The 20580-nt window shown below is 40.3% G+C and overlaps 1 protein-coding gene across 2 annotated transcripts in view; it reads right to left on the reverse strand.

Moving 5' to 3' along the window:
- Positions 1-14900, reverse strand: part of LOC105044839 (uncharacterized) — a 51363-nt gene extending 36463 nt beyond the window's left edge. Inside the window, exons 1-6 of one of the 2 annotated variants that reach the window (XM_010922867.2) lie at positions 14800-14900; positions 13368-14242; positions 12732-12938; positions 7538-7599; positions 6933-7428; positions 2695-2895 (exon numbers count right to left, since the gene is read on the reverse strand). In XM_010922867.2, coding sequence (XP_010921169.2) covers positions 2695-2895; positions 6933-7428; positions 7538-7599; positions 12732-12938; positions 13368-14185 — 1784 coding nt within the window. In that variant the 5' untranslated portion in view covers positions 14186-14242; positions 14800-14900. The remainder of the gene's footprint in view (positions 1-2694; positions 2896-6932; positions 7429-7537; positions 7600-12731; positions 12939-13367; positions 14243-14799) is intronic. The other variant, XM_019850760.2, reaches the window with a different exon arrangement.
- Between the last annotated feature and the right edge of the window lie 5680 nt (positions 14901-20580).

The raw sequence follows: 20580 nt of genomic DNA on the forward strand, positions 1-20580 counted from the left end.
GGCCAGGTAAAGCTACAAAAATCAATTTTTTTGCATATAAATCAATTTTTTTAAAAAGAGGACTTATGAAGAGTCATATATATACGGATTGGGTTTAAGGCCAGTTTAACCATTATCGCACGGGCATCAAACCCACTGCAGGTTGGGTAAAACTAGCCCTATTAGGGTCGGATCGAGTTGGGTACCCGATGGAATGGAGTAAATTGCCAGCGCTACTAGACCTAAAGTGCTAGGTTAGAAGGGATTGGGTCGACAATTCACCTACTTTCTTGTTGCAAAATAGAATAACAAGACAAAGATTCATCAATTGGTTTAACAATAACGCTCAAGAAATTTTTGTTCTAAAATTTCTAGAGAGTAATGCTATCAGGAAAAGGCCTCTAGAATTTTGGACAATCAGATATTATCCAAAGGAAAGTTATGACCATGGATGGCGGAACCATCCCGAACCACCCGGTTCGGGGCATGCTGAACCATACCAGTGGCTAACGAGATGATTTCGAGTTCGGACATTTGAAACAAGAAGTCGGCGAGGATGAGAGGAGGGAGAAGGAAAAGAGAGAGTGTGGGGGGGAAGAAGAGGGAAAGGCTGGAGAGGCTGCCGAAGGGCCTCGAGGCTACCAGAGCTCGAAGAGAGAGAAAGAGAGGGACGGAGGGAGGGAAGGAGAGGGAGAGGGTGATGAGGGTGGCAATGGCCGCTGAAGGGCCACAGAAGTCTCCGGATGATCGGAGAAGTGGCTCCATCCTCCGGATCCATTTTGATCAGCAAAAATAAAAAAGATCGAAATAAGAGGCCCTTGTTTCAATTCGGAGGACGGTGTTGCTCCAATCATCTGAAGGCCTCCGTGGCCCTCTAGCGGCCACCACCAACCTCCCCGCCCTCTCCCTCTCGCTCTCTTTTTTCCTCTCTCCGGTTCTCCATCTTCCCCACTCTTTCGGTCATTCGAGGGCCTCCACCGGCCTTCCTGCCCTCTACTTGTCCTTCCCTCCCCCTCTCTCTCTTCCTTTCTCCAATTCTCCCTCTCTTCCGCTCTCTCTGCTATGTTAGTTTGGGCCCAGCATGGAAGAGCATGAGGATGTGCCGAACCATACCGCCGGTCCGTCAATACGGGCAAATTTCAGACTCCCACAAAACCCCACATAACAAGAAACTTGAAATTACAGAAAATTAAATCATAGTCACTTTAGAACTTTCTTAGCCAATATATACCTACAAGATAATCTTAGTCAAAACATGTTTCTGGAATCAACACTAAAAATTTTTAAAAAAAGAAATACTTTTAAAAACTTCTTTCCCTCTCCTTAATCCTACAAACAAACACTCATTGGAGATCATACAGAACAATAATTTGCATATCTATCTCCCAGGTAATGATCAATGTTGCATTCTGAATTTATGTAGTATTGTTAAGGACGTTATATCTGACCATCTCTTGAGTAGACATTATGCAAATGATCTTGATTATGTAGAGCCAATGTGCCAGTACTCTTCATTCAGTTCAGCGTACATGCATCTCTTTTATACTCTTGGAGAAGTGTTCGCATAGTATGATAGGACATGCATATCAAGCCAAGTCACCAACCCTCCACTAAACGTTGATGCCAGTACCATAAGATAGCAAATACTACCTGTGTTCCTTTGGATGTCACATTTACTACTGTTTTAATCTGTTATAACTGGACTGCTCTTGAAATTGCTAGCAATCCAGTTATTTGCATGTGGACAGAGCAATATCATGCATTAGTTCATCCAAATATTCTATCCTACCAATGACTCTAATACACCAGGTAATTCATGACTTCATGAAAAATCATTGTACCACCATGCGCTATTTGCTCTATTAGGCAAACTATCTATGATCAACTCATGAGTTTGACAGGAATGTTAAATTATAAATCATAGGATTATGTGTTTTATATATTAGATGCACAAGGGCATCGCATATTTTACTCACATATAATGTTTTGCCCCAATTAGAGTACTGTATTGCCAGGTTACAACCCATCCAAACCTACTCCTGAAGTTTCAACTTACATTTGAAAGGTGATGAACCACAATCCTTTGTTTTCATCCCTAAGAAATTTTCAGTGGGACATTGTATTATGACTTCATGGTGGATTGCAATCAGTTTCCAAAAAAGGGGACCTGTTAGTTATATATTGAGTTATTATTTTCTAGATTTTTTTTCTTGAATACATTCTGTTCAACATTAGATGCTACTGAATTAAATATTATAAAGTTTGACCCATAAACTAAACATTCTTTATGTGGTTTATTTTACAAGTCTTAGAGCATTCCCCAAGATTGCATAATGTGGTTAGTTTCTTGGATGATCCAGTTATGTCAACCATCTTATGCACATCTGATATAATTAATCACTCAGATTTTTAGTGTGAAAACTGGCTCCCTGGATGGCAAAAGCATCTACATAATCTGGTCAGCTTATTTGATAATCCAGCTTTTAACAATCTTCTGCAAACATGATAGAATTAGTCATACAAACTATAATGGCAAATTGTTGATATATATGGGGATGCCAGACATTAGCATAGGCAAATGTTAAGCCTTCCATACAATTTATATCTACATTTGAAATATTTTCAGGAAGTCAAGAATAAACTTCAGCAAGAAGAAGAAAAGCAATTAGGAAATTCACAGCCCGGAAAGGAGCAAAGTGTTGTTGGTGATTATACCTCTTTTGGAACCTCAAAAAGTGGCGATCACCATCATGCCTATCAGAGTCATGTGATAAGTCTTCCTTTAGCACATCATATGTGGTCAAGACAATGTCAGCAGTGGCTAGTTCACTTACATCTCTTGTCAAAGTAGCCAAAGAATCTAAATTTCTTGCACCTTCATAAATGCAGATTTTCAGCGAACCAGACCTTGTATGACTAAAGCAAAACAGATAAACAGATCAGATCTAATCAAAAATGTAGCGACCTTGTTAATTTACTTTGACATTACAAGAAGAAAACTTTTAGATAAGAATGAAACGCCATCAAACTGAATTCAAGAAAAATGCACCACACAAGCACCAAGAGAAAAGGGACCTAGACATAGCAACAAGCAAAGAGTGAACATGCAGTATCATAGAAAAGAGTCAAGTATACTGAGAGAAACTTATTCGACTTAAACAACAAAATTATTTTTTCAGCAACAAAATTCCCAACAACCTCCATAAGCAAAATTCCCACATTATTTTTCAATTAAACACTAGATAATCATTGATTTTCCAAGAAACTAGAAAAACAAGTGGGAAGACAGGAGAGGTTTACCAAGCTAGATTGCTTTTTCAGCACAAGATGTTGCTTCAAGTCTGTGGAAAATGACTTTGGACTGCTGTTGCTTCTCTCTTTGCTTGTTCTCACCTTGAGATGGTGGAGAACATCTAAAAGTAATAAAGGAAATCTATCTCAAGGGGTTGGGCAATTCCACATAATTTGCCCCTCAGTTTGCCCTAGGCATGAGCAGGTTTGGGCCCAATCCACACAGTACAGGGCTACAGGCTGATACAGGTGGTCTTAGCCTGGATCACCTGAATCCAGGGTGTACCAATCTCTCCCATAGTGGCTCCTGGCCTGTACAGGCTGCTTCTTAATCCTAGGCTGGTACGTATTCATATTTGTTGGTGCAAAAATCCGCCTGCGTCAGAGAAGCTGGAGTCGTGGGAGTCGCAGTCGCCGCCAGGACCTGCAAAGGAAGTCTAAACCGGAGTTGGGGGTGCTCCAGCAAGACCCTCCGACGTTCAAGTCAGTTCTCTGCCTCAACAAGAATGGAGTACTCGAACGAAAATTTTAGCAGAGTATTGAGATAGAAAATGAAAGCTTAGAAAATAACGTATCTGGGATCCCTTTTTATAGGCGGAGGGTGCAATAGATTAATAGCGATGTTTGTAACCGTCTGTCAGCGGGTCGTTCGGAGCCAGGAGGAGTCTATTATGAAGAGTAGTGGAGTGGAATCGTGGCCCTCACCGTGACCCGCCGCGTGGAGCCCGCTGTAGGGAGGGATGCGGCGTCCGCTGTCGCGACTTGCCAGAGGGTGGAGAGGCCGCGCGATATCCGTCGCAGGAAGTGGAGCAGAGCCGTGGCCGTTACTCAGGCCTGTCAGGGAGTGATGGAGCCGCGTGGAATCCGTCGCAGGAGTGGAGCAGAGACGTGGCCGTTATTGTGGCCTGCCAGGGAGTGATGGAGCCGCGTGGAATCCATCGCAGGAAGTGGAGCAGAGACGCGGCCGTTGCTGTGGCCTGTCAGGGAGTGATGGAGCCGCGAGGAATCTGTCGCAGAAAGTGGAGAAGAGACGCGGCCGTTGCTGTGGCCTGCCAGGGAGTGATGGAGCCAGACGGAATCTGTCGCAAGAAGTGGAGCAGAGCCGTGGCCATTGCTGTGGCCTGCCAGAGAGTGATGGAGCCGCGTGGAATCCATCGCAAGAAGTGGAGCAGAGACGCGGCCGTTGCTGTGGCCTGCCAGGGAGTGATGGAGCCGCGCGGAATCTGTCGCAGGAAGTTCGGTTGAGGTGCCGCAGGAGCTCGGAGTCCGGCTCTTGCAGGAGTCCGGATGAAGTCTCCCTGCAATTGAAGTCGGAGACGAAGTCCGGCTCCCGTAGGAGTCCGGACGAAGTCTTCAGTTGAAATCGGGGACGAAGTCCGACTCCCGTAGGAGTCCAGACGAAGTCTTCCTTCAGTTGCAGTCGGGGACGAAGTCCGGCTCCCGTAGGAGTCCGGACGAAGTCTTCAGTTGAAGTCGGGGACGAAGTCCGGCTCCCATAAGAGTCCGAACGGAGTCTTCAGTTGAGGTCGGGGATGAAGTCCGGCTCCCGTAGGAGTCCGGACGAAGTCTTCAGTTGAGGTCGGAGACGAAGTCCGGCTCCCGTAGGAGCCCGGACGAAGTCTTCAGTTGAAATCGGGGATGAAGTCCGGCTCCCGTAAGAGTCCGGACGAAATCTTCCTTCAGTTGCAGTCGGGGACGAAGTTCGGCTCCCGTAGGAGTCCGGACGAAGTCTTCAGTTGAAGTCGAGGACGAAGTCCGGCTCCCGTAGGAGTCCGAACGGAGTCTTCAGTTGAGGTCGGGGACGAAGTCCGGCTCCCGTAGGAGCCCGGACGAAGTCTTCCTTCAGTTGCAGTCGAGGACGAAGTCCGGCTCCCGTAGGAGTCCGGACGAAGTCTTCAGTTGAAGTCGGGGACGAAGTCCGGCTCCCGTAGGAGTCCGGGACGAAGTCTTCAGTTGAGGTCGGGGACGAAGTCCGGCTCCCGTAGGAGTCCGATGAAGTCTTCCTTCAGTTGCAGTCGGGGACGAAGTCCGGCTCCCGTAGGAGTCCGGACGAAGTCTTCAGTTGAGGTCGGGGACGAAGTCCGGCTCCCGTAGGAGCCCGGACGAAGTCTTCAGTTGAAGTCGGGGACGAAGTCCGGCTCCCGTAGGAGTCCGGACGAAGTCTTCCTTCAGTTGCAGTCGGGGACGAAGTCCGGCTCCCGTAGGAGTCCAGACGAAGTCTTCAGTTGAAGTCGAGGACGAAGTCGACTCCCGTAGGAGTCCGGACGGAGTCTTCAGTTGAGGTCGGGGACGAAGTCCGGCTCCCGTAGGAGCCCGGACGAAGTCTTCCTTCAGTTGCAGTCGGGGACGAAGTCCGGCTCCCGTAGGAGTCCGGACGAAGTCTTCAGTTGAAGTCAGGGACGAAGTCCGGCTCCCGTAGGAGTCCGGACGGGGTCTTCAGTTGAGGTCGGGGACGAAGTCCGGCTCCCGTAGGATCCGAACGAAGTCTTCAGTTGAAATCGGGGACGAAGTCCGGCTCCCGTAGGAGTCCGGACGAAGTCTAGAAGGTGGTCGATCATCGTGGAAACTTGGGTGAGCCCGTCCGTCGTAAAGAATCCAATCAACGCTGGTGGGGTTTATCCGTCGGCGGATCTTGAGAATGTTGTGAGGCTCGGCCGCCGGAGAGGTTCAGAAAAATGCCGCCGAAGGTCGGACGCAGGTAGAACCCCTGAAGGGTCACTCCCGACACGAACTTCGGCTGGGGGGGGGGGATTTTATGCCCAACAATATTGTATACTGGCACCCATACATGCACAAAGATGATACAATGTAAAATGGTTATCAACTATTACCTCCAAACATAGATTTCAAAATGTGAACATGGAAGGTGTTCATGCATCAAAGGTTTGAGATCACAGCAAGATTTTAAATCCCACGGGACGGGGCTATCCTAGTTTTTCCCATGGAATGGAACGGCCATGGTCCCGCCCCGTCCCGACATTGGGACAGAGGATGTTCCAAGGCATCCCGATTGGGACACTGAGACGCTAGCGGAACGGCGCTGTCCCGACATTGGAATGGTACCCGATCCCAATGTCCCGTGGGACGTCCCATTGGGACCTGAATTCTTGAATCACAGGATCACGTGTTTCACATATGGACTAGTCAACCATGCTCCACTATATCAAAAGCTGATAATTCCCACGCACTTAAAAGTCAAAGGCAGAAAAATCATATACCAACATATGCAATAGGTTTAGTCTGACACATATAAACATGCCTGCAAAAGAAAAAAGGGACCACTTACACTAAGGCAAAAGATGCCAAGATTGTTGGCACTTTATATTGGAGATTGAACAGAATCATTGGTTAAACTCGATTGTCTTTCATATCATGATCCAGGATCAAGATACTCCACAAAGCAATGTTCTTGCCTTTAATTTCATACAAGATAACATGTTCCATCCAAATCATACATGCTTTAATAGTGTTCTGATGCAATTGGAGAGGGATTTGAATAACTAAAAGGGCATTTAATGGAATTAGGTAAATAACCATATTTGTAAAATGAAGAGATTATTAGAGAAGATGAACAGATAATTAGCAGGAAACTCATGCACTTAAAGGCTTTACAAAAAAAAAAAAAAAAAAAAAAAAAAAGATGGCAGGATGAAGTATCATACCAAATTATTTCAGAATGCCATTGTGCTAATATAGGTGCTGGACATACAATGAGAGTTGCGCCAGTATGTCTGTTAATTTTAGCAGCTTCAGTAAGTTCCAAGCAGAGTGAACACACATAATTTCCATCTGCTTCTATTATGAGGCTCGCATCTTTCTTTTTTTTACCACACTTTGACTTAGTCGACGGAACCTCTTCGGAGCCCTCTCTCATGTCAACTTCATGGGAAACCAAAGGTTTCTTGTTAGATGAGTAACCAACACAATCTGCATGCTGCCAAGCATCACAGAGATCACACTGCACCCATAGACCTTTGTACTTGGAACTTTCACTTGCAGCACCACAAACACACTCCACACGCTCTCGTTTCTTTCTTTTAATCTGACTACTTATATCTTGTGAATCATCAACAGATTTATAGCCATCTTCCAAGGATGGCTTGCGATGAGAGAAGATGCAAGCCAGCAGCTCAACAGTTTTCCCCAAGCCCATCTCATCTTTGATAGGTAAATATAGAGAAAAAAGGATAATTAAATAGATTCAGTAGCATCAAGCTAGTACTCTGCAATTTTTATAAGTGAATATAGTGCAAAGGCAGCTACTTACCAGCTAGGATCCCACCAGAAACATATGCTGGTGCAGACTCTGGATGCAATGAAATATTGCCACTGATAAGGAAAACAGCCCACAGATATAAAATGAACAAGTGCTGACCAGAAACAAGTTAAAGGCATATGATATTGTGCACTATATCACGAAAAAAATGATTTGGAAATATATTAATAAAAGAAAGTGAAATATGTTAAACAGATATATATGCTACTATCGTCAAGATGGATAAATATGCAAAATTCATGGACAACAATCATTTGGAAAGATCGTGGCATATGATCAATTTGTCAAAGTATAGAACGATAAGGCTTTTGTCATCAAGTGATTCTTTTATCCACGTATTAGAGAATAGGAGAGGTAGGCAACATGTGAAAATCTATAGTACATTACACATCTAGCAGGGATACTTACACATTTCCTAAGGTACATACTCGAGGGAGCTTGAAATCATGTTATCCAATATGGCAGATCGTCAACAACTGCAAGTGGGTCTACTAAACCAAGATCCTCTTCAAATGTTTTCTGAAGTGCAATGACACTTGTATCCATGGACGGCAAAACCTTCCTAAACCATACTGGCAGCCGATCAAGATGGTTCCGACGTTCAAAATGAGACACCGGCAAGGATGAATGGATGGAGAAGAAAAGGAAGAGAAAGAGGGGGGAAGGGAAGGAGAGGAAAAGGCTAGGGAGGCCACTGGAGCTCCACCCTCCTCCAAAGAGAGAGGGTGGAGAGAGAGAGGAGGGAAGGGAGAGAGAGGGAGGGAAGGAGAGTAAGAGGGCGGGGAGGCCGGCGATAACTGCTGTAGGGTCGTGGAGGCCCATGGATGTTCGGATCTCCCTCTCCGCCCTCCTTTAGATTAAAAATAGAGGTGGCTCACCTCTGTTTTGATCTTTTTCTTTTGGCCAATCTACAATGTACAATGAAGTCAGTAATCCTGTGAGTCGGCAAACAAATAAAAAAATAATCAAAATAAGGACATCCACCCCTATTTCAATCCAGCGGAGAGTGGCAAGAGAGATCCAATCATCCAAGGGCCTCTGCGGCCCTCTGACGGCCACCACTAGTCTCCCCCACCCTCTCCCTCTCCTTCCCTTCTTCTCCCTCCCCCTCTCTTCCTCTCTTCGGTTCTCCCTCTCTCCCGCTCCTCTGGTCACTTGAAGGCCTCCACAGCCCTCCGACAGCCACCACTAACCTCCCCGCCCTCTCCCTCTCCTTCTCTCCCCCCTCCTCTCTCTCTCTCTCTCTCTTTAGTTCTCCCTCTCCCCCGCTTTCTCTACTATGTTGGTCGGATCCGGCACATAACTGCATGAGGGCATACCAAATAGTGCCACCAACCAACCAGTCCCGACTCCAATACTAGCACAACCAAACTTGCTCATAACATTACATGTGATTTTGCTATTTAAGACATAATAAAAGACAAATTGTCCACATAAGGAAGATGACCATTTTTCATGTACGAACTCTTGTTATAGTGTCTCCTAGCTAGTTTCTCCACCAAATAGATCTTAAGAATGCTCTTTTATCATAAACTCCCAGAGGGGGTGTACATGTAAAGTCACCCTTGCATTCAGCACTTTGCCCACAATGTTCACCGTTCCATCGAGTCATGATGAGCAAGAGCAATCTCCTATGGCCAATGTTCAAGCGTTTATTTCATGCCATCAGTTAATGGATTTACAAAGACTTGGTGCAATTGACCTTTATTGGCTTCAGTTTCCTTGTGGAGTTACATTTTAACATAATTCTACTATATGTCAAACATATCATCATTTTCAGGAGATGAAATTTCAGTCTAGGAGATTTACCATCTTTAGCCAGGGAGCACCCTTCAAAATGAGATCTGCGATCTTCTCTCAATTTGATTTGTCTATAATAGCTCTATAAACGAATTCAATGGAAAATTCCTGACGGAGATAGTTTACAATTTTCCTACAATCCTTTCATCTGACTTAGTACACCGTTGATTATTAAAGATACCTGCTGTTTGAAGGTCACATCCAAAAATTCCAAAAAAAATCAAAATAGCTTAGAAAAATAAATTGACATGGTTCTACACTGCATTTAATGGGGGCATATAGTTGCCCAACTTGTATGGTCCTTTTCAGAGTTGATAATTTCATTATGGTTCCTCTTTGAAGAAAGGTTTCTAATAGAACTCTTCCCTAAGCAAGATTTGAAATTTCATGACATAATGCACACCGATCATGTATTGATATGAAATGCAGAATGATACATGGGTGTCAATATGAATTGAATTGATATGGGTCATATGGCACACGACATGGGCCAGTATGGTGCATGGTACAGGGCAGCATGGTTGGAATTTCAAACCTTTCCTTAAGTTCTACAGTGAAACTAAATTGTTATATTTACTGAAGAAGCTCAGTGAAAATTCCTAACTTACAGACCACTTAACATATCTACCAATCTTCCCCATGTCTAGCATAGCTGAAAGATTCACCTGCAACAATAAAGTGGCGTGCAAATCTCCCATTCAAGGTTGCACATCCGCTTTAGAATCTCCTTGGAAACTCATACATGCCCCTGCTTCCTAAATGTTTTTATTCTTCCTATTATTATTATCACTATTATTAGTAATATCATTGCTATTAGTATTGCTGTCGTTGTTACTATTGCTACTACTACTATAATTTGATCAGAGCTGCTTTTCAGCATTCAAGCGAAGAAATTCTAGCTAAAATGCCGTGAGCTGAGGATGGCCCCAGATACATCTGCAACAATAAAGTGGCATGTCAGTTGCACCTCCACTTTAGAATCTCCATAAAAACTCATACATGCCCTGCTTCCTAAATGTTTCTTATTCTTCTTCTTATTATTATCACTATTATTAATGCTATTATTACTACTATTACAGTTGTTATTATTACTACTAGTACTACTACTACTACTACTCATTTAATTAGAGCTGCTTCCCTATACCAACACTTTCACTCACTCATTTCTAGTAACTAATAGTGACGCTTATCTTTCAAGCAAAGAAATTCTAATTAAAATGCTGTAAGCTGAGGATTGCATCATTGGTCAAACCCCTTGGCTAACAAGCAGCAATTCTAAGTTAGAGTGTGGAGCTCTGCATCCCCAAGCATCCTACTCTTAAGTAATTTAAAACACCAAGTGGATCTCCCTCCCCAAGGAGAAATCCTCCTTCAACAGGTCATGTTATTAGCACATGACTGAACTTTATAAGTTCCCTTTTGGTAATCTTTTGCTAATTTCTAGTTGACCTCATGGAATTACACCCTTCCTTCTTCATTTAAACGATAGCGATTTCTGTCATTATGTTCTTCATTTTCTTTTCCTTATTCTCCTCCCCTTTCATTAGTACTCCTCTCTTTCTTCTTTTTTTCATAAATATGTTAAAAGCAGTGACTTAGCAGCAAGCATTTTATGCTGTTCTTCCCACCATCTCATTTTTATCTCTTTTCCCTCATCATTCCCTCTAAATTTATGTTATCATTCCCCTTCTTTCATCTTATTCAGGAATTGCAAGTTGAAATAGCAGCTAGCCCAGCAGAAATTATTCCTATTGAGCTGCAACTCCAAGCTTGTTGCTATTAATATATCTAAAGGTCACAGCTGTAGATCAGATCAGCTTACTCTACCATACCAAGAATTAAAACCCTAGAGTTATTTTGATGAAGTATGCTTTATAGCATATGATTAGTTCTATCTCTATTGATTAGCATTGATTATTAAATAGTGAGCCTGATGTGACCTCTTATCGCTCAAAATTCATGATGATCTATATAAGGTACTAAAACAAAAGACTTTTAGTCTATTCCATAGAAATGTCTATACGTGCCCATAGATGCTACTATTCAATGTTGCATGGACATGTATATAAGAATCAGATTCAGATACATGACCAAGTTCCTGACTCGACCGGAGATTTAAAAAAAAAAAAAAAAAGGGAGATACAGGGATAAATAGGATAAGTTATAACTTTAACTAAATTGTATATATCTATACCGTTAATATTGTTTTGTTTAAACATTGAAAATAAATATTAAGAAGATATTGTTTATTAAGGTCTTTCATTACACATGTTCCTCATTTAGATTTCACAATTAACTTAAAAGTACAAGAAAAATAGCATTCTTCAAAGTTATTTCAATATCTACATGCTTGGCCAATCACTAAATGAAAAAAATAAAAATAAAAAACTCCACCTCTAACATGAAAATGGAGGGTCCAACTCATTGTTAGAAGACTTTAACTCCCTGCCAACCCTTAAAAGTGGCAACCATAGAACTTCATTAAGTATCCAAGTGTACCCACCTCGGATATGTATTGAACACAGATATTTGGAGTTGGATGTGAGTGTCCAGGTAATATAGGCTACCACAAATATCATAGACTGATCATTAAAGGACCCAAAGCACATTTTCTTGTGCTAGCTATTAGCAGGGTTGCATAGGCACGAATGCAAAACTCAGTTTTAAACATGTTTCAAAGCATCTGACACAGAAAGGAGAAAAAAGTAGATAGGGCCGTAGGGGTACATGTAGACAAGAAAATTATTTGGACTACATTATATATCCAGTGAATTTTAAATCCCATTCAACAGAAAGCACCAGAAGGCATTATTCAATGAAGATAAGGCTGTCACCCACGTTCCAAAAATTAACTCGAGAATACAAGAAAGGCAACATTGTGGAGAGCTACTTTATGACATCCTTATCCTAGCTCTTGAAAGGGGAAAAACTCCTTTCAACATCACCATGGTGAGAAAACTAATTGCTAGAGAGGCCAATTGCTCATCAAAGAGTTGCACACAATTACTTTGACCTAATGGGCAAATCCAACTCACAAATGCATATCCAACACGAATCTTCTAAAGTGAAGCAAGAGTCCTGCTAACACAGGCTATTACACATGATCTTTTTTCCCCCTTTTTTTGCTTTTGGGAGGGAGGTGGGGTGGGGGGGAGCCCAAGAATCTTCAAGAAGCTTGAATTGAATAAAAATTTGGGCCTAAGGATATATGTTGCTGATAATTCCTCATGGCTGAGTTGGCTTCTGTTACTTACTGTCACTAAAAGTTTGCAACTTGGACTGTGTTATGTGGAAAAATGTCTTTTTTGTTTCCAAGTCTGAAAAAATATGTGGAAAATGCATATAGAATTAGTTAGTTGAAGGTATATTTTTTTTAAAATCTTACTTGAATGGATTGTAGAACATTCTCGAATTTTTATCGAGAAAAATGACTGGCACACTATATGGAACAGACAGCTGATTCTGTACATTATTGCCTGAAGATCTTGTAATCCCCTTCTCTCGTTGAACCATCCAATAAGCAGCACGACACTGATATGGTCTTAGACGAGGAAGCAAGTCAGGAAGTTCATCTTCTAACATTTGCTCCTCCCTATCAGCCAAAAGGAAAAAATAATATAGCTTGAAATCTTCAATTAAAACAAAAGCCACTAACAGTTTACCATTTAGAGACAGAAGAGTCATAACAAAGTTGAATCAACACTGAATAATAAATCCTAATCTACTGTCAATAAAGTATCACTTCTTGGACTGGTCCTAGATTGAAGTTGCAAAGAACATGCACTCTTCACCATAGGATCAGTTGAAGGCTTTTCACCAGTGAAAGAAAGCAGAGGCATGGTCACCATACAAGCAAATGGTCACAGTATTTATGTAATTATCAGTGCTTCATATAATTCAGGAGGTGAAATACAATAGCATAATTTAATTCAATCAGCATGAGAAACAATTGTGTAGCAAATAAGGGGTAGTGGCAGAAAGTTGTTGTCATTACTAAGTTGTGGTGCTCATCCCAACTTACTTAGAAGGCTTAATGGCTTCATAAAAGCCAGCAGCATCAAAGCGAGCATGCTTCTGTGACCCAAACCTACCAGGTGCATTCAGCTGCACATAAGACCCCTCTAACCCATATATGGCTTCTGAGGTTGTAACTTCGGGGCGTAGCCAAGACATAACCTTCATCATACTCCTTCTCCATGGCTGCTTCACAGTTTCCAACAAGGACTCACATGCATCAAAAGCACGTCTTAGTATTTGTATTCTAAATCTTAAGGATGGAATAATCCCCAAATCTGCAACTTCTAAATCAAGTCTTAGTGTCAAGAATTTTAGATTAACCAAGTGAACAAGACAAGAGATGCTGTCATCTGGGCCATCAAATGTGCCTGATAAACACACTGTACGTTCTCTGCTTTCCTCTGAACTATGGTTTTCTAAAACCAGGTATTCTAGAATAATACTCTCTGCCGGTAATACAGGCCAATTTCCTAACCTAAAGCTACCTTCCTCTACATCACACAAGCAGAAACGAAGAGAAAATTCAGATTTTCTGAAGCTATTCTCTATCAACCCATAATCAATTAATCCATCAGAAATTTTCACACCAATCAGGTATATCTCTGCCATGTCAAAATGTTCATCAGAAGCCCAATGACTCTGATCTATATCAATATAAATCAGCTTCCTAGAGTCAGGAAGTTCTTGACCGCTATCTACATCTACTTCTTTGAGACCATTGTCATTCTCTAAAATCTCAGCTGTACAATTACTGCTGTTTGGGGCACCAAAATCAGATATTATCCCTCCAGACCGAATTGGACGGGATTTCTTCCTAGCCATTTGCTGAAATAAACATGCAAGTTTTGATTGAAATCCCTGGAACCAAAAGATCGATTGCTGCAAATTAAGAAGAAAGGAAATACCATTAGTCACTCAAGAACTAAGAGGAAAGAAAAAGAAATGATGAAAAGAGGAAAGAAATTAACTAGATATATCGACAAAAGTTGCAATTTTGGAGCTTCACAATTCAAGAAACCTATTCTTTAATCAATGGGCAGAGATTCATAAAATTTTCAGACTTTAGCATCATTAGATGAACTCCGTGCAAAACATGCTCTTTATAGCGAAAATTCTTCGAAGTAATGCATTGTAAGATTGAAAAAGAAAAACGGAAAGCATACTCTTGAACGACGTTAAACGATTCAGGGACTTACTCAAAGAAGACTGTTCCAATGGAAGGTTTGATAATTAAAACCGAATTCAATTCATAAACCCTAAACCTTCACATTGTACAAATAAAACAAGCGAAATCTTGCATAATTCGAAGCCAAATTCGAGCAGAAAGAAAGAAAAAGACATATGCTAAAAAAATCTTTGTGAAGAAGTCCATTACACAGAACCAGGAGAAAAGAATTCTCGCAATCGATTCAAGAATCTCAGAGGAAAGAACAAACCTAAGCAACCGAGCGAGCGAGATTTCTCCGAGCGACCGAGCGAGATTTCTCCGAGCTCCGAAGTCGGGGAGAGGTTTTAGAATATGTCCGGCTACATATGGGTCGGGACACGTAATTTGAGAGAATTCTCAGGGCATTTTGGTCATTTCGTGTTTAAGGACCGCGACCCGGCCACAAGTGGACCCCGCGCGCGGGATTATAACACCTGTCGTTGGCGTCCAGAAAGCCGTCGCTCGCGCTTGTACGAGTTCGACGATCGCAACCGGACGCCGACCCAAACCCATGTGGAAGAGTAAACCTGGAGCCATGTTGTGCCCGGTCCAAATTGAAAGGGAATCCGAACTAAATCTTATCCTCTGTAACCGGTTTAACCCTGTTGGGACTGTCATTTATATTTAGTTTTTATTAACTTAAAAAAAATGAGTTTGAATCTTCTCAAATTCAAGGGGCACACTTGAAAAATCGATTTCATATCGTTTGTGTATTGTGTGACAACCATGATGTGGCAAGGCTCATGTTGTACATGAGACAACAACCCATGCAATATATCGGATTTGCCACATCATGATCATCATGCCATACGTGGCAGTCGTGATTGTGGACCCAGTTTCTCAAGTTTTACTCTCCAAATTGAGTGGATCTGAGCTCCAAAAAAAAAAAAATCTCAGCCTTAATTTCATCATTTATATTTGATCCTGGTCTTATACATGTTAAACTCTATGCACACAATACATGTATAACTACATATAGAGACAAACATAACTTTGTGCAAAACAGGCATAATTGTGTGCAAATAATGACCTAGCTATGAGAAAGACTGAAAATAGAATACTGACCATGCAAAAATTTAGAATACAATGGTTAAAGGCGTGAGATCCTAATTCTCCTTTGTTTCATCGAAGTACCATATTGAGTTAAAGAAGAATTAGAATATCTAAGATCCAATTGGTAGATGGTACGGTCATAGAGGAGGATGAGCAAACTAGGCGGTTTTTGTAGATTTTTTCAGACAAATGGAATATTCCAAAGCCATTCGGGCCCTTTGAACTGCCTTCAATCCATAATATTGTTTCTTGGAAGGACAGTGACTACTTAGTGGCTGCAGCGAATTAAGCCGCTGTTAAGAGTATGGCCTCTGATAAATCTCCGAGGCAAGATGGATTTCAGCTTTTATTGTCAAAGTTTCTGGCCTATCATTAAAAAGTTGTGCAAGCAATCAAGAACATCAAGACTTGTCTCATGGCTAAAGACTGGAAAGCTACTTATAATCTTAATTCCCAGGAAGTCTGTGCGTCTAGTCCATAAGATTATGGGTCAATTAGTCTTCCGAACGTAGTTTATAAGATTGTTGCAAAAATATTAGTGCTTTGGTTGAAGCCTATTCTCCCAAAGTTGATATCTGTCAGTTAATATGCCTTTGCAGAGCGTCGTAATATATCTACAAATATTATGCTAGCCCAGGAATTTTTTCATTCTTTGGAGAAAGCATCTCAGAGGAAGGCTTTGATGGCCGTCCAAGCGGATATGGAGCAGGTTTTTGATCTGGAAGTACTTCACAAATTTGACTTCAGCTCTAAATTCATTCAGTGGATTAGAGGATGTGTTGTTGGTTCTAATTTCTCCATTCTACTCACTCCAGCCCTTTCACCTTTTCTAATGTGCATTATACCATCAATAGGGATTGTAGTATTCCAATCAAGAACACTGTAGTCATATCTTGGCCATTATCTAGCAGCAAAATACAAAATTTTGATTTTGATTACTTATTTGATAAATACATACTAAGATGGCTGGAAATGGAGGAACTTGTCTTTGGATGGCTAAACTATTCTCCTCCAATCTGTTCTATCTTCAAAATCAATATATGCAGTGGCTAATTGTTCAATGCCTGGTAGAGTTCCCGACAATATTGAAAGAGAGTACATAGCCTTTTATGGGGACACACAGGTGATAAAAGGAAACAGCATGTGGTTATAACTAGCGAAGGAGTGGATGGAGATATGGACATCACAGTCATTTCACCTCTGCCTATAGATTTTGCTTAACTGCGTTTTTTTCTGACACATTGATTTGTATTCTTTTTTATTTTAGTTTGAGGATTGCCTCCATACATGTATCCAAAAAAGGGTACAAAGACTAAACATAAATAGTCATCAAACAAAGAACGAGGTGGTATTAATGACGTCCTCACTAAACTAAGGATCTAAATCTATGCATCTATTCATAAATACCATGTTCAATCCATAATCAACTCCAATAAACTTATGCTGCAGTATCTTCTAAATTATGAATTGGATCAGCTTTGATATTATTTATTATAATCTAAAATTTTATCCAAAAAATTTAGCAGAAAGATTATTATTTAGATTTCTTGACTCTTATAATCAATGCGAGACTAAATATACACATACATAGATTCTCACACATATGATATAAGTTTTTTGAGAATCAAATAAGACATTTTTTTTATGCATGTTTTCCCTCCCTCTTTGCATGGTTTAGATGTTTGACATGTGCCATATGCATCTGATTATCATTGCTCTTGCTTAGACATTCCTTGAGACATTTCTCAATATTTTTCTTAGATGATGAGCATTTTTGCTGATGCAGCAAACTCCCTTGTTAATGATGGTGCCAAGAGGGATGGGTTGTTTATAAGAATGGTTTGCCTCCGTTCCTGTGATCTTCTTTCCGCTTCTTGCAGAAATATTACTAAGGGTTTCTAAACCCTTCTTCGTACCTCAATATACTCATCACTTAATATTTCTTTGGAACAGAAGAAATAAGTTATCGCGTACTACCTTAGGAATTGACATGGTCATAAAATTTTAGGCAATTTGCTTACTATCAAAACCCTGATACATAAAACCCTAGATCCAATTGTAATTTGAATTCTTACATCGAAGAAGAGATGGAAACTTCAGTGTAGGTGTAAGAAGAGAGACAAGAAAAGAGAAAAAGCAACGCCCTACCACTCATCACAGGTGTCCTGACAAGGGAAACATTGATTGAGGATGGGGTTTTGTCTAAATTCATACTAAACCTATATTCATGTTTAGCAAGCAGAATTCCAAGGCTTCAGTAAGCCTTTTTCTTTATCTATGAAAGCATAATGATATTTGGGAAAAGCTTTTATCATGTTACCAGGGGAAGATTAAGAACAAGTGAAGAATTGCTAACAAAACAGTACATGCTGCGGCCAATCCTCCCATCGTCCGATCGCCGGTGTCGCACACCTGCAAAAAAAATCCTCACAGATCGAAGATGCCTCCGACGGGGATCCTCCGACGGTCAAATCAAAGAGGAGACTAGATATCACGCCCCCGATCCGAGATTATGAATCGAGGGTCATAGCAACCGCCGCATACTCATAGAAAACTCTTTCCATAAGCATGCAAGGTATCTTATCATGCTATCCTAAAACAACAGCGGAATAATTAGTCAATAATTTAAATCTAAAACATAACGACCTAAATTTCTTCTTTAATATCTCAATAAATTCAACAATGATTCATAGGCCTTACATCAAATTCAATAAGACTTTCAACCGAAAATAAAAGTATAGAGATTCTGCTTCTGATCACTCTTCCATTCATATCTTGTATCATCTTAATTTCTCAACATCTGTAAAAATAGTAAAATAGAAGGTAATGAGCTAGACAGCCCAGTAAGCAATAATCACTTTTCAACAAATTTCATCAGGTATTTAAGTAAATAATTATTTATAGAAAATAAGCATATAGAGTTCATCAATTCGAAATCAATTTCAATTATGCAAACATAATTTATGCCAAATTCATTTCATTTTCGAAAATTCAAGTTTCTTTCCAGATTTTAATTTCTTTCATTTTTAAATTCTTTTCGTCAACCATGAGCTATGACCACATTTTTTCTGTGGCAGAGTCATAACACCGCGTATCTACTTGCGGTGAGCTGCGAATCATCTGGCAGCAAAGTCCTTCGGAACCACTGGTCTCTCTGGCGGTTTGTCGTTGGTCTCTCTGGCGACGTAAACCCTCAGGACAAATCAATTGCCAACGTATATGCCTCCATTGGCAGGGTCCTTTACATAGTCAGATTGTCAATTCATATTGTTCTTATATCAGAATTCTTCATAAATCATGTTTCATATTCTAATTTCGATAATAAAACATATAATCACGTAGTATCGAAATCAATCAATATAATGCATTACGGAATCAATATGTTCAATCATGCTTCATCATAACATTTCAAATAAGATATTTTCATAACAAAATACCATTCATTCAATTCATGCATCGTTTCACAAATCATGTCAGAAAAATATATTATAAATTATCATAAATCTAGAAAAAGTGAAACATTACTTACCTCAAACACATTCCAATAAATCCATATAATTTTATAAATTTTCTTCCAAAAATTTTGTTCATAGATCATATCGCGATATCCCATGATCAAACATCCACAATCCTATACAGAATCAATTTTCAATAATTAGAAAGAATACGAATACCATATTTCAACGATTTAAATTGGGTCCGATCATCTAATTTTATCTAATCAAAATCTAATTAGGACCTAAACGATCCAAAGTTTGACTATCAGATCAAATCGGATTCGAAGTGATAGGACCTAGGTTTCTTCATCGATTTCATAAAATCAAGTGGAGAGAGAAAATCAGAGGAGAGAGAATTCATGAGATACAATTCGAATTGATCAGGTGACACAATCCAACATTACGATTGGTCCAATATCTCGATTGGTGAAATCAACATGATCAAATCAAGTCATGGCTAGATCGAAATCATGGATGATCAAATCTAAAGATTCATGGTCTGATCAAGGTGGGTGCCAATACGCTATCTAACAATTATGGATCAGAATTCTTCATTAGAATCAGATCAAGACTATTAAAAGAAATTTTTCATTCACTAATCTTTTTAGAGAGAGAATCAATCAAGAGAGAATATTTTAGAAAAAAATTCTAGAGAGAGAGAACTCATCTTAGATTCTTCAGACAATATGATTTAACAAATCCGATCGATCAGATCAAATCATGCTGAAATTATCATGTGGATAATTCAATAAAATTATAAAAATTAAAATCTAAAAATATCTAATCTGATAAAAGTGGATGTCGGTGTACCGTCCGATGATCCCAGATCAAAAATCCATCACTAGGATCATTTAAATTCATCATCATTCTTTTCAAAATTCTAAAAATCTTAGGAGGGAGAAATAATATAGAGAGAGAAAGTTCAATTCTAGAGAGAGAAAATACTGGTTTAGGCTGAAAAGAGAGAGGAAAGAGAGAGAAACTCTCTTTCTCATATTTTATTATTTATATCATTATTTATTAATTAATTTATTTTATTTTTCTTTCTTCTTTTCTTCTTTCTTTTTTCCTTTCTTTTTTTCTTTTCTTCACGGAAGAGAGAGGAGAGAAATCCTATTTATTATTATATATTATTATTATTTTATTTTTCTTCTTCTTTTTTTTTTCTTTTTTTTCTTTTCTTTTCTTTTCTTCTTTTTCTTTTCTTTTCTTTTTCTTTTCTTTTCCTTCTTCTTCTTTTCTTTTCCTTCCTTCTTCTTTTCTTTTCTTTTCTTTCCCTTCTTCTTCTTTTTTTTTCTTTTTCTTTTCCTTCCTTCTTCCCTTGGGTTCCTTTGGGCCAAAATAGGAGATCTCACAATCCCCTGTTAGTGGCCGACCGACGGTGCAACCGGCATGGGATGGCCGTCGGCAGGAGGGGGGCGACCCAACGACGAGAGGAGGGCCAAACCGATGGTCGGCGG

This window comes from Elaeis guineensis, chromosome 5, assembly GCF_000442705.2.
Source record: "Elaeis guineensis isolate ETL-2024a chromosome 5, EG11, whole genome shotgun sequence".
NCBI classification, from domain to species: domain Eukaryota; kingdom Viridiplantae; phylum Streptophyta; class Magnoliopsida; order Arecales; family Arecaceae; genus Elaeis; species Elaeis guineensis.